The sequence below is a fragment of the Oncorhynchus keta genome, chromosome 21, assembly GCF_023373465.1.
Source record: "Oncorhynchus keta strain PuntledgeMale-10-30-2019 chromosome 21, Oket_V2, whole genome shotgun sequence".
In the NCBI taxonomy this organism is placed as follows: domain Eukaryota; kingdom Metazoa; phylum Chordata; class Actinopteri; order Salmoniformes; family Salmonidae; genus Oncorhynchus; species Oncorhynchus keta.
Window position 1 is genome coordinate 35,914,641 of NC_068441.1, and position 15,086 is coordinate 35,929,726.

A 15,086-nucleotide genomic window follows, 5' to 3' on the forward strand; every position below is an offset into this window, starting at 1 on the left:
AGGCCTGTTCAGTATTAGGCAAGAAACTCCTGTTTTTAGGCAGAGGAATAAGACAAAGCTGGTCCTTCACTGTCAACCAATAACACATCACTGTCTGTTACTGTAGCGGCAGGGTAGCATGGCAGGTGCATTGTGGAACAAATTACACCTTTCACTTTATTTTAGAGACAAGACCGTTTTTTACTTTGAGGGCTTCAAGCCAATTCACTCATTGTACATTATGTCAGGTACAAACATTCAACTTAAAATAACAAATAGCAACCTTAAACTGGCAATAAGTCAATGGAGTGGTGTTTTAATTAATGATGGGACTAGGAGGTTGCATCTCAATATTCTGAAGGGGCTTCGTCTACTCATCTCCTTTCCTTCATCTGCACTGATATGAAAAGGCAGCATGTGTGAAAGCGATATGATGGATGGATGCTTTTTTTTTCACAAGTCTAGTTCTGTCATGTCTGTGCGGATGAAGGAAAGGATTCAAAGAAGAGGAAGCCACGGTAGACTACTGGGAAGCACCCTACAACTGCATGACACTACATTAAAGGCTGAGCTGAAAACTCTAAATCCAACAGGGAGAAACTGTAGAGGAGCCAACGGCTTGATTCATATTTAGAGTGAATTATCAGACAAAACCTGCTGAAAAAAAAAAAAAGTTGGTTATTGTGTGCTTTAATTCATTTCTGTGCTCCATGAGGTATGTTTAGAACATGATTTTAGTATTGAATCTTTTTTCATGGTTTCATGTTCAAAACATAAAAACAAAGAAACACTAACACTAAAATAGTTCATAAATATGTCCTCATGAATATTAAACATGGTTATATGAGATGGCACATAGCATTCATTAACATTCATGGACATGTGTTTGTTAGTAACATACATGTCAGACAGAAAAGCTTGTGAATGTCAATGCATGCTAATGTCAGGTGACATAAAAATAGCCAATTAGCTGCAGTTGCCATCTTCAAATATTGTTAAATAACATTAGGAATAGCTAGCTAAATTCTCAGAGAAACTCTTTCAAGGTTGCAAACACTTTACTTGACCCCCTCCATCAAACCTCTCCAAATCCATCAGTTGCCATAAGCAAACATGACTGTTTGACAGGGTCATGTAGGCCTCTAAAGGAAGGTTCAAGTAAATGGTTTCAATTATAATTTAAACTGATATTGATAGGAATATGTACAACTCAAATCAGGGTCTAAAACTACCCCAAATAACACGATATCAATCGTATATTACATTGTTTCAATTCCAAACGCAAAACAGACTGACTGTGATATGAGAAAATATGTTCAAATAGAGCAGCATCAAGGTGAATAATAAGTTTGTTTGGATAAGATGACCATCAAATTGTTTTACTTATTGTCAAGGATATCGAACATGTATAAAACATTATTGAGTTCTGTTGCATCAGTATGGAACAATTCTCTTTGATGTCTTGTAAACTTGTGAGCTGACCTCTGTATTAAATGTATACATCCTTCCTATTGAAGAGGAATGCATTTCCTTTCAGTCAGGTAACATGCAAAAGAAATTAGAAATAATTGTGTTCGATAAAATATCAAATCATTGGTCAGAGCTTGTCACCTGATCCAGTAAAAAGACAAAATGGCCACCATGTTGCTATGGGAACAGCTGTGAAGATGCAGGTTAGTAGGCAGAATGAGTGAGTGAGTGTGTGTGTGAGTAGTTTGCACTTTGAACAACACATGATTCATTTAAGCAAGAGAAAATAGATTACCTCCTTGACCAGAACCTCATCAAAATCAGATCCACACTGTACAAGTATAGTACATATATTTTTTTTAAAGAAACAAATCTATAACAGTCAACGAAAACAAGAGTTGCTCGGTGGGTGACTGTCAAGAGTCCACTTTGTTCAGTCTGAAGTACATGGTGTAAAAAATGCATATAGGTAGAAAACAAAACAATTTAAACAGTGCAAATCATAATTTTTCACACACTCTTTACAAGAATGGAATCAGGTAGAGAGAGGAAGAAGGGCTGTTTTTAAAGAGTAAAATATAGGGATCTCAGATGGGTAAGAAGAAAGGAGAGCTGATGATGAGAGGACAGCCCCTTCTCCTAGTCTCTATCTATTCCATGTTCACAGATCCGAGAAGATTAGATATGTATACATTTGATTTGTATAAGCATTGTGACGCTGGGTCCATATTCTGACATATTTCTCACACCTATCCAATCCTGTCAGATCTGTTAACACCCAAAGGTGTACGAGATAAAGGAAGGGGCTAGAAATGGAACCAGGGTGATAAGAGAAGGGAAGAGAAGAGGAGGCAAGAAGGAGGGGTACGGTTGGTCTTAGGGTAGAAGAAGGGGAGAGGGGTCGTCCAGTGAGTTGAGCCCTCATGTTGTTGTCTTCCTGGTTCTGGAATGCTGGATCAGCCACTGTAGTGTGATGTCTGCCAGAGGATAGAAAGTACATTTGTTTCAAATACTCCAAAGAAACAAAAAGTCCTTATCGGGTAATTAGGTAGTTTTGAATCAACCATTTGTTTTCTCACCAATGTTGTCTTTTTCCTTGCAGGAGATAGAGTAACAGCAGATCTCTCTGTCCTGGATGGCTGACAGGTTCCTAGGTTAGGCAGAGAGGATAGTGTTAGAGAGAAGAAAACTTCACACACATAGTAAGCTTCATTTACAAAAGGAAACGTCACAGCTCCGATACTCACATCCTCTCAATCAGCTCCTTCTCATCCAAGGCACCTGGAACATCTCTTTTGTTCCCTAAAACCAGTACCTGAGAGAGTCCAAGGGAAACCACATGAGTGTTGTCTTTGCCAATGTACCTGCCTTTAGGCTTTTCTCCTGCAAACCCATTCCATTTCAACTTTACATTCCACAGGCTTTATAACACACTAACTAGAGCTGATCATTACTGTTGAAAGCCAATATCTGCTAGAGTGGAGAAATAAAAGGCATTTTGTGAGAATTGTTGTGAGTGGGGGAGTAGCTAGCTAGCCAGACAAACTGTTATTCATCTTCTCCCTCTCATTTAAAAATGGTTGACAGTCACACTCCACTGCTTTAAATAAACATGTTTTCACACTGGTCAGCTGTAGCATCTGTAGTTAGGGTGACAGTGTGTTAATGCTACTCCTGCCATCCACTCCCTGTCTTTTAGGCCCCTATCATCATCTCAATGACAGCAATGATGTGTTAAGAGATGGAAGGAGGAAACCTTGAGGATCATCCTGTATGGATCTCACTGCACTGCCCAGGCCTGCTAATGGTCTCCCCCCCAGTTAATACACGTCTGGACCCAGACAGACACACACTCCCCTCCCTCTGTCTGTCTGTCCATCCCTCCCTCCCTCCATCCATCTCTCTTGCAATGCTACAGCACTAGCCTTGGAGATGCTAGTAAAACTAGAAGCATCTGTAATGCTCAAGCACCGCCCACTGTTTCTCTCTCCCTCCATTCCTCTCTCCCCTGTCTCTCTTAAACCGCTCTTTCTCTCCCTCCTTACTCCCCCTCGACTTACATCTCACTTACCATCAAACTTTCCCTCCCTTCTCTTTCTGTCTGTCTGTCTCTTCCTCCCTCTCCATCTATCCCTCCCTTTGGTTCGATAAATCAGGCCCACATCACTCAGACACACATTCATTATTCATGTCTGGGCTACAGAGAGAGGGGGGTGTTGTTAGGTATGTGACAGATGCCACTATGAGTCTGCTCAGGGTGAGCTTCTGATGCCCAATACCTTCATAATACCTTCACTCATATCGACCACTTCCATACTCACTGGGATCCCCTGTAGCTGGGGTTTGTCTAGGAGGTTGTGTAGTTCGTTCTTCGAGGCCTCAATCTTCTCTGGGTCTGCAGCATCTACCATGTAACTGAGAGAGAGAGCGAGAGAGGCACATGGTGAACAATATGTTTGGAACATCGAATCAAAATTACAGTATCGGATCACAATACATATAGAATCGTGAGAATTGCAATACATATCTTATCGGCACCTAAGTATCGTGATAATATTGTGTCGTGAGGTCCCTGGCAATTCCCAGCCCTAGTGTGTGTACTTACACAATGACACTGACACCTCGGCAGTATCTTTCCCACATGCTCCGGAATCGAGGCTGACCCCCAATATCCCACAACTGGAGAACAACAGAACACACACAAACACCACTTCAGTCTCAAAAAGGTAGTCGTACACAAACACAAACGATCAGTAATACTATCAGCATTAGTACCAAGGGTAAGTGCAGCTCATTATCAAGTCTGATGCTCTGACCTTAATGGTGACGTTGCCCTTGGTGATCTTCCTCATGTTGAAGCCCACTGTAGGAATCATGTCCTCACTGAACTGTCCTGACTGGAGGGAGGGAGGGAGGGAGGGAGGGAGGGAGGGAGGGAGGGAGGGAGGGAGGGAGGGAGGGAGGGAGGGAGGGAGGGAGGGAGGGAGGGGAGGGAGGGAGGGAGGGAGGGAGGGAGGGAAGGAGAAGGGGGGGTAGATAGACTGTTCAGCAGAGTAACAAACACATTAATCATAACAATGAGTCACTAATTATGTGGAAGTTTGACACATGACCACAAGTCACCTGATCCCGACAACCAGCAGCACCTTCACCACACTCACCAGACTACAGCATTAGATACATGCAGAGAGGTGTGTAAAGACACAGAAATGGGGTTCCTGTACTGTACACACTCAGGCCTTAATATATGTACATGTGTGGATGTGTGTGGATATGTACATTGTGTGCCACTCTGAAAGCAAGGTGGTAGCACATTTCATGAAGCAGGATCAATGAGTTATCTAGCTACCTTTGATATATACACTGTAATAGTCCTAACTTTCTAGACTATAATAAAGAGAAGCTAACATTGTGAAATGAGGTAGTAATACCAATAACATATTCAAGAGGTTTTTCTTTAAACAGAAGAGAGAGAGTTGTTTCAGAGTAAGCTGACACAAACTCACTGAAATAGCCTACAGGTTCCACGCTTAAACAATGTGTCAAAGTCCTGGTTGATGTCTCATGCTAGGTGTCACTGTGTCTGCTTAGATCACAGTGTTGTTGGGGCTTTCAAAAGTTGACTTTTGGTGCAGGGTGAAGTTGTACCTAGACACTGGTCTTCGGTCAGTTTAGCATTTTCCCCAATCCCTACTAATGGTTAAGGTTAGAATTGGGGGAGCGGAAGCTGAACCTAGATCTGTATCTAGGGGAAACTTCTCCCTCGAGCTGACATTTCTGACTAGTCATTAATCTGCAGAGCGCTGACACTAGAGGTCAGTCTAGACAGCAGTACTAACAGTAACCTTTTAGGAAAACAATGTATTTAGTTGATCTGATGAGGAAAATATGGAAATGTTCAAATATATGTAGTGGTAATGTCCGTTTAATCTCCAATTATAAATTAGTTTACAATATAAACCTTCCTGTAAGACTCCATTTGAGGCACTTGTATGTTAACTCGAGAAGAAAGCCTTCGTCTTGTACTGTCAAAATCCTGCTACTCTACTGTCTGTGATGAACAATCCTTTAAGGTTGAGAGCATCATTGAGTGCAGCCATTTCCCCTGCTTCCTATTAAATTAACAAGTCAAAAAACGCCTCCGTTGCTGTTGTCCTTGGGCTAAAATTACAAAACAGGTTATTCCACACCATCACCTGATGCACTTCATTTTCTAAGTCAGTTCTCTTGAGGCAAGGTTAAAGCAGTATACTAAGCACAAGTAGGACACTGCTACCCTATACAGCACAAGGCCATATCTCCACTTGACATAAATATGACACTTCCTCAATATAGGGCCTGCTCCTAGCTCAATTTACTTCCTCCCGAGCCGATGTGTTGCCCTGAAGACGTTGTCCTGATCGTATATATTTATATATTTCTTAATTCCATTATTTTACTTTTAGATGTGTGTATTGTTGTGAATTGTTAGATATTACGGCACTGTTGGAGCTAGGAACACAAGCATAGTAAGCTTCATTTACAAATACAATTGGATTTTATTTAGAGGTGTTTCAGACAAGGCTAAAGCACTGGTGGAGCAATGTAACCAGAAACTATATTTCAGCCAGACATACCAACACTTTAATACCAAAGAACTGTAAAGCCAAGAGGGATAAGGTAAATCCATTTCAATTCAATCACTTTTTGACAGCATCCCATTAGATTTAAATGTTACCTCATGGAAGAAGAGGTCAGAAAGTTACTTTTGGAACCTGAATGCCAAAACATTCAGGAGAATGGCTCAAAGTTGGCCCCATTGGCAAAACCCCACCATACCATGAGACAACCATGTCTTCATTACTGGAAAATATACATTGAGTTTGATATCATTTAAAAGCTTACAAACAGGGTTGTGAAACTACCTGAGAATGTATTCATTTTTTTGTAAAAAGAATATATAAGAATTCCATTTGACCTTTAACGTCAATTTGCATATGTTGTAGTTACGACCGTACTTCATCTGAGGTTTATGTTGTGCCCACCGTCGGTTGAGACACAACCTGCTCTTTAATACAGGGTTGGTGTCACTTCAGTCATATAAATAGAATTCATAGAATGGACCTATCCCCGCAGACCACTGCAATTTAGCTGGTACACCATTGAAATGTAAATGTACATTTTAATTTCTAATTACTACCACAGAAGATGGTGGCCAATCCACCCAACGTCGAATGTCAACTTAAATGATCATCTCTATTCTATTATTTATATGATTTCAATAGGTTTCCTATGGAGGACTGACAATATAATTCAAAACAGATATTCCCATTCAAGTAAACATTCTCTTGTGTGGACCTCCAATCATCTTTGTGGTACGATTTTAAAATATTTACATTTCTATTTGATTCCCATTTTAGTACATTTATCAGCCGTGACACATGTCACCCGCCCTGTATTTAATAGCATGTTGTATGTTAACTGATGGCGGGGACAACACAAAAACCTCAGATGATGTAAAACAGAGTATAAGCTACAAAGTCACTTTCTGACCACTTCTACAATGAGCAAATATGGAAGGTTTTGTTCAAATCAAAAGGGGTGCTGTCAAAAAGTGATTGAATTTAAATTGATTTAGTCCATACACTTGTGTGCATCTGAAGTGTGTGTAGCCTGTTTGTGTATTTCAAATAATAAATACCCTGATGATCAATTGGGATCAACGGACTCAATGTGATAACAATTAGATCTGTTATGTATTTCCTAATGCTAAAATATTGTGCTTAAAGTTCACATGGAATCAATCAAAACTGTGGTTTTGACCTAAATCCCTATTTTGATGTAAACTTCCATAACAGTCCAAATTGAATGGAAAGATTTTTAAGAATACAGAAATTAGTTTTTTTTTTTACCATTTCTTCAAAAGGGCAAACATTCCTGTATATACAGTGGGGCAAAAAAGTATTTAGTCAGCCACCAATTGTGCAAGTTCTCCCACTTAAAAAGATGAGAGAGGCCTGTAATTGTCATCATAGGTAACTATGACAGACAAAATGAGAAAAAAAATCCAGAAAATCACATTGTAGGATTTTTAATGAATTTATTTGCAAATTATGGTGGAAAATAAGTATTAGGTCAATAACAAAAGTTTCTCAATACTTTGTTATGTACCCTTTGTTGGCAATGACAGAGGTCAAACTTTTTCTGTAAGTCGTCACAAGGTTTTCACACACTGTTGCTGGTATTTTGGCCCATTCCTCCATGCAGATCTCCTCTAGAGCAGTGATGTTTTGGGGCTGTTGCTGGGCAACACGGACTTTCAACTCCCTCCAAAGATTTTCTATGTGGTTGAGATCTGGAGACTGGCTAGGGCACTCCAGGACCTTGAAATGCTTCTTACAAAGCCACTCCTTCGTTGCCCGGGCGGTGTGTTTGGGATCATTGTCATGCTGAAAGACCCAGCCACGTTTCATCTTCAATGTCCTTGCTGATGGAAGGAGGTTTTCACTCAAAATCTCACGATACATGGCCCCATTCATTCTTTCCTTTACATGGATCAGTCGTCCTGGTCCCTTTGCACAAAAACAGCCCCAAAGTATGATGTTTCCACCCCCATGCTTCACAGTAGGTATGGTGTTCTTTGGATGCAACTCAGCATTCTTTGTTCTCCAAACACGATGAGTTGAGTTTTTACCAAAAAGTTATATTTTGGTTTCATCTGACCATATGACATTCTCCCAATCTTCTTCTAGATCATCCAAATGCTCTCTAGCAAACTTCAGACGGGCCTGGACATGTACTGGCTTAAGCAGGGGGACACGTCTGGCACTGCAGGATTTGAGTCCCTGGCGGCGTAGTGTGTTACTGATGGTAGGCTTTGTTACTTTGGTCCCAGCTCTCTGCAAGTCATTCACTAGGTCCCCCCGTGTGGTTCTGGGATTTTTGCTCACCGTTCTTGTGATCATTTTGACCCCACGGGGTGAGATCTTGCGTGGAGCCCCAGATCGAGGGAGATTATCAGTGGTCTTGTATGTCTTCCATTTCCTAATAATTGCTCCCACAGTTGATTTCTTCAAACAAAGCTGCTTACCTATTACAGATTCAGTCTTCCCAGCCTGGTGCAGGTCTACAATTTTGTTTCTGGTGTCCTTTGACAGCTCCTCGGTCTTGGCCATAGTGGAGTTTGGAGTGTGACTGTTTGAGGTTGTGGACAGGTCTTTTATACTGATAACAAGTTCAAACAGGTGCCATTAATACAGGTAACGAGTGGAGGAGAGAGGAGCCTCTCAAAGAAGAAGTTACAGGTCTGTGAGAGCCAGAAATCTTGCTTGTTTGTAGGTGACCAAAAACGTATTTTCCACCATAATTTGCAAATAAATTCATAAAAAAATCCTACAATGTGATTTTCTGGATTTTTTTTCTCATTTTGTCTGTCATAGTTGAAGTGTACCTACGATGAAAATTACAGGCCTCTCTCAACTTTTTAAGTGGGAGAACTTGCACAATTGGTGGTTGACTAAATACTTTTTTGCCCCACTGTATAAACTCAAAGTCCTATGTAGAAGGTCAACAGGATTAGCCTACAGCCAACCTATTGATTAGATTATGGAGCGACCTCATTATCTTGGGAGGAAATAAGTGAGGCCTTTGTATCACCTTTATAACCACTGAACATCTGACCTTAATATCCCAGAGTATCCAAGAGCATCCCAGAGTATCCCTCTGATCCTCAGGAGAACACTGTCAAGTAGGGCCATTGTCCTCACAACATGGTATCAACATCCCATGAAACTCATTGTTAAGTAAGATGTCATTGTCTGGATATGATGATATAATAAGGGTCCAGAGTTTCCTGACCATGTGACCTGAGTCTAACTAGGAAACGGTGCCTATAGTTTTCCCTGGTCAGGTCACATGCTCCGGAAAGACTCAGGCACCTAGCTATAATATATTGCATTTATATAGCTGATATCACTGGACCCCAGTCTCACATGCTTTACTTGGGGGTATGTCACCTCATCTATCCCATCTGAATTAACCAGAAACACATAGCCTATAGCCTAGCCACCATATCTGTACTTGGATTTCTGAGCATGAGTGGGAGCTTGCTTCAATGCTTTCACAACAACCTGGAAATAGAAATGTAATGTCTAGAATTGATATGGTCCCCTCTCTATTAAGTGGAACCGAACACCATTTCTACTCTATACATCACATCTTAATCTGAACATGTCATCCCAAAATGTTTACGCATTTAAAGATACACATTCTCACTAAGTGGTCATACTGCAGCCACCTACTACCTCTGCCTACTGCCCAGTGTATGGCTAAGTCAGCCTCTGGGCCTTCAGTTGTGTAATAAAAGCAAGACTTAAAGGACACTTAACTGCCGCTCAATGGGACTGTTATGAGACGGATGAGACCACAAAAGGCCCAGATGGGAGGATCTGACAAACAAGGACTGAGTCTCTAAGTCACCGTCTTCCCAAATCCCTGTCTAGCACTCAGTGGGGAGCCAAGACCAGAGCCAACAGCATTCTCATTCCTCTAACAAGACAGCACAACCCCACTCACTGCCACCTGTGGCAGCTAAACAGATACACCATAAGGATCAGTAACCTGGGTATTGGACGGTCTGTGAAACCAGACGGATATGGCCCCCAGACAGTAAGTTTGAAAGCCATGAACTAAACAGTGGGCCTGTGGGTGGTGATGGGGCTGGGTAATGGGACGAGGCTGGGTAATGGGATGAGGCCAGATAATGGGATGAGGCTGGACCTGGGGCTGTGGATGGAGCAGGGGCTGGGTAATGGATGAGGATTGGGCTCAGGTGATGCTGGAACAAGTGCAGGGTCTGGGGTTGGGCTGGGAGCAAGGGCAGAGTCTGAGGCATGGTCTGGGAATGTGGCTGGGCGATTGGGCTCAGCTGGAGCAGGTAGATGCAAGAATGGCACCGGAGGAGATGGCTGCCAGTTTACGGGCTCCTAAGGCAATTGTGCTATTGTGTGTGTTTTTGCAACTTATTTTGTACATAATGTTTCTGCCACCGTCTCTTATGACCAAAAAGAGCTTCTGGATATCAGGACAGCGACTACTCACCTCGTAGTGGACAAAAAAAAATCAGATGTCAGATGAGAAGGATTTACTTGAGACACCCAACAAGGCCCAAATCCCTCTCATTCAAAAGAGATATCAGGGACGTAGGTCAGGGTGCCTTGTAAGGATCCAACAGCGAGTGGTAATCTGCCTCTACCATTAGTCCTATGAGCCAACGTACAATCATTGGATAACAAAATAGACGAGCTAAGATCACGTATATCCTACCAACGGGACATTAAGAACTGTAATATCTTATGTTTCACCGAGTCGTGGCTAAACGACAACATGCATAACATACAGCTGCCAGGGTTTGCGCTGCATCGGAAAGGTAGAACAGCTGCCTCCAGTAAGACAAGGGGTGGCGGTCTGTGTAAATTTGTAAACAACAGCTGGTTCATAAAATCTTATATTAAGGAAGTATCAAGGATTTTCTCACCTGGGGTAGAGTATCTCATGATAAGCTGTAGACCACACTCTTTACCAATAATTTTCATTATATTTTTCATAGCTGTCTATTTACAACCACAAACCAATGCTGGCACTAAGAGCGCACTCAATGAGCTGTATTCCGCCATAAGCAAACAGGAAAACGTTCATCCAGAGGCGCCGCTCCTAGTGGCCAGGGACTTTAATGCAGGGAAACTTAAATCAGTTTTACCTCATTTCTACCAGCATGCTAAATGTGCAACCTGAGGAGAACAAAAACAACTCTAGAACACCTTTACTCCGCACACAGAGACACGTACAAAGCTCTCCCTCGGCCTCCATTTGGCAAATCTGACCATAATTTTATCCTCCTGATTCCTGCTTACAAGCAAAAACTAAAAAAGGTAGGAAGCACCAGTGACTCGGTAAATAAAGAAGTGGTCAGATGACGCAGATGCTAAGCTGCAGGACTGTTTTGCTAGTACAGACTGGAACATGTTCCGGGATTCTTCCGAAGGCATTAGGGATTACACCACATCAGTCACTGGCTTCATCAATAAGTGCATTGATAACGTCGTCCCCATACTGACCGCAGGTACATACCCCAACCAGAAGCCATGGATTACAGGCAACATCCACACTGAGCTAAAGGGTAAAGCTGCTGCTTTCAAGGAACGGGACTCTAACCCGGACACTTATAAGAAATCACACTATTTGTATTTATTTAACCTTTATTTAAGGTTATGCTCTCCGATGAACCATCAAACAGGAAAAGTGTCAAAGGACTAAGATTGAATCGTACTACACCGGCTCCGACGCTCGTTGGATGTGGCAGGGCTTGAAAACTTTTATAGACCACAAAGGGAAACACAGTCGCGAGCTACCCAGTGACACGAGCCCACCAGACGAGCTAAAATACTTTTATGCTCGCTTCGAGGCAAGCGACACTGAAGCATGCATGAGCGCATCAGCTGTTCCAGACGGCTGTGTGATAACCCTCTCCATAGCTGATGTGAGTAAGACCTTTAAACAGGACAACATTCACAAAGTCGCAGGGCCAAATGAATTACAGCATGTGCTGACCAACTGGCAAGTGTCTTCACTGACATTTTCAACCTGTCCCTGTCTGAGTCTGTAATACCAACATGTTTCATGCAGACCACCATAGTCCCAGTGGCCAAGAACACTAAGGCAACCTGCCTAAATGACTACTGACCCGTAGCACTAACATCTGTAGCCATGAAGTGCATGAACTGTAGCAATGGCTCACAACAACACCATTATGCCAGAAACCCTAGACCCACTCCAATTTGCATTCTGCCCCAACAGATCCACAGATGATGCAATTTCTATTGCACTCCACACTGCCCTTTCCCACCTGGACAAAAGGAACACCTATGTGAGAATGCTATTCATTGACTAAAGCTCAGCGTTCAACACCATAGTTGCCTCAAAGCTCATCACTAAGCTAAGGATCCTGGGACTAAACAGCTCCCTCTGCAACTGGATCATGGAATCCCTGACGGGCTGCCCCCAGGTGGTAAGGGTAGGTAGGCCTCATCACCGACAATGATAAGACAGCCTAGGAGGTCAGAGACCTGGCCGTGTGGTGCCAGGATAACAACCTCTACCTCAATGTGATAAAGACAAAGGAGATGATTGTGGACAACAGGAAAAGGAGGACCGAGCACACCCTCATTCTCATCGACATGGCTGTTGTGGAGCAGGCTGAGAGCTTCAAGTTCCTTGGTGTGCACATCACCAAACTACCATGGTCCAAACACACCAAGACAGTTGTGAAGAGGGCATGAAAAAGCCTATTCCCCATCAGGAGACTGAAAAGATTTGACATGGGTCCTCAGGTCCTCAAAAGGTTCTACAGCTGCACTAACGAGAGCATCCTGACTGGTTGCATCAGTGCCTGGCATGGCAACTGCTCAGCCTCCGACCGCAAGGCACTACAGAGGGCAGGGCGTATGGTCTAGTACATCACTGGAGCCAAACTTCCTGCCATCCAGGACCTCTATACCAGGTGGTGTCAGAGGAAGGCTCTAAAGATTGTCAAAAGACTCCAGACACCCTAGTCATAGGCTGTTCTATCTGCTACCGTACGGCAACCGATACCGGGGCACAAAGTCTCGGTCCAAAAGGCTTCATAACAGCTTCTACCTCCAAACCATAAGACTCCTCAACACCTAATCAAATGGCTACCCAGACTACTTGCATTGCCCCCACCCCCTCTTTTACACTGCTGCTACTCTCTGTTTATTATCTATGCATAGTCACTTTAACTCTACCTACATGTACATATTACCTCAACTAACCGGTGCCCCCGCACATTGACTCTGTACCGGTACCCCCTATATATAGCCTCGCTACTGTTATTTTACTGCTGCTCTTTAATTTCTTTTTTGACTTATATATTTTTTACTTAACACTTATTTTTCTTAAAACTGCATTGTTGTTTAAGGGCTTGTAAGTAAGCATTTCACTGTAAGGCCTACACCGGTTGTATTCGGTGCATGTGACAAATGTCCAGGTTGAATTTATGTGCTCTGACTGTAAAGGTGTGAATTTATACACATATGACCTTCTTCTGCACAGCCTGGTTTTATGCGTGTTCTTAGAGGGAATACTCACCAGCACCGGTAGAAGGGTGAACAAAACACACGTCTACAGTATTAACACAAATTCTAACAATAAAAATAGGGTATTCATTTCCTCTTCATTCAACATACCATTCATAAACCTGTAGAATTGACAAACCATTATACATCCATCAACCTACTACCACACTGCAGATGATATCACTACAATCCCACAAATCCTCATCAGGCCAACAGGAGTCAAATGAGGACCCACACTGAATGGAGCAGGTGGAAGGGCTGTTGTTGTCATAAAGGAGTAACAAATGGGGGCTCTGGGTGATACAATGAATACAGTCAAAGAGGAAGCATGTATTTGAGGCTAATGTATGTAGCAGCCCAACTGTCATCTAGCCTACGGCTGGTGTCAGAGATAAAATATTGTGCGGCCAAGTGTAGCCTGCAGTGTGGAGCACTAGGTTGTGTAACTCTGGTGTACAATGAAATAACAGTGCCCCATTTCAAGGTTGTAATGTTTGTATTTTTCACGACAGCATAAACTAGGACGTCACTTGTGATGTCGTCATCGCTACTAACGAACACATCATATGATGAAATAGCCAGCCAGTCTCCATCCCTCAATAAATCAAATAGGCCAATTAATATAGCCTACCATCCGTCCTATTCGCAATTAAATACGATCATTATTCACTCTACACACATATAGCATATTTATTTTCTGCCTAGGTCGAAAAGGTCTTGATTACAAATAATACTGCGACACTGTAGCAATTAAAGGGTGGAGTGGCGTTTCAATCACGGGACCGCTACTTTGTACCACCGTCTATTCCCGTCGTAAATCGGTGCACACTAATGACTGTAGTTATATGAAGGCGCATACAGACACAGAACGAGTAAACAGCGAAATTACCGCTATCACGTTCACGAAGGTTGTCTTTCCCGAATACTGCAGACCGACCAGTGTCAATTCCATCTCTTCCTTCCAAAATAGCTGCTTGAACCAGTCCAACAGCTTGTTAAAGAGGGCTATCATCTTGAGAGAGCTGGTAGCAAAATATCAGCTGACTGGCTGTCTTCACCGCCGCGGCGCTCAAAGGTCTTTAATTTTCGGTCTTTAAAAATCGCAATATAAACGGCGGTGTTTTGACTTTACGCCTTTTAATGAATGACAATCGCTTTGAAGCCTCGTATTTTCCTGAGGTCGGCTTTGCTTTGCTTCACTTCTTTCCTTCCTCATTGGGTGGGGTTTTAGATCCACTCACAGCTGATCCGCGAAACAATGCGCTGAGGGGCGCTTTGGGGAAAGATTCAACGGGTCCAGCTTAGTTGCGATCCACTCACGAAAATGCGCCCTCTGCCGATTGATAAAATAGCTGCATATTACAAAAAAAATATTACATTTTGTGACAAAGCAGATTCATCAACACATTTCTCATATACATGTAAAAAAAAAAATATATATATATATATATATATATACTGCCAATACAAAAATAACAAGTGTATTAATATAGACTATATAATTCA

The 15,086-nt window shown here is 42.4% G+C and overlaps 1 protein-coding gene across 1 annotated transcript; it reads right to left on the reverse strand.

The window, feature by feature from the left end:
• Positions 1-97: 97 nt before the first annotated feature.
• LOC118400505 (ADP-ribosylation factor-like protein 8A) lies at positions 98-14,892 on the reverse strand. The gene is made up of 7 exons (XM_035797438.2): positions 14,470-14,892; positions 4,266-4,346; positions 4,055-4,128; positions 3,771-3,864; positions 2,697-2,764; positions 2,529-2,599; positions 98-2,426 (listed from the first exon to the last, which is right to left on the reverse strand). The coding sequence occupies exons 1-7, from the start codon at positions 14,590-14,592 to the stop codon at positions 2,371-2,373; spliced, it is 567 nt and encodes a 188-aa protein (XP_035653331.1). The 5' UTR covers positions 14,593-14,892; the 3' UTR covers positions 98-2,370.
• Positions 14,893-15,086: the final 194 nt, after the last annotated feature.

Excerpts from the sequence above, each read along its gene's own strand:
- LOC118400505 (XM_035797438.2), bottom strand. The coding sequence starts at position 14,592 with ATGATAGCCCTCTTTAACAAGCTGTTGGACTGGTTCAAGCAGCTATTT. Across the intron at positions 4,129-4,265 it reads AGGGCAACGTCACCATTAAG|TTGTGGGATATTGGGGGTCA; the intron begins GTCAGAGCATCA and ends GTTGTTCTCCAG. Across the intron at positions 3,865-4,054 it reads CGAGGTGTCAGTGTCATTGT|TTACATGGTAGATGCTGCAG; the intron begins GTAAGTACACAC and ends TCTCTCTCTCAG.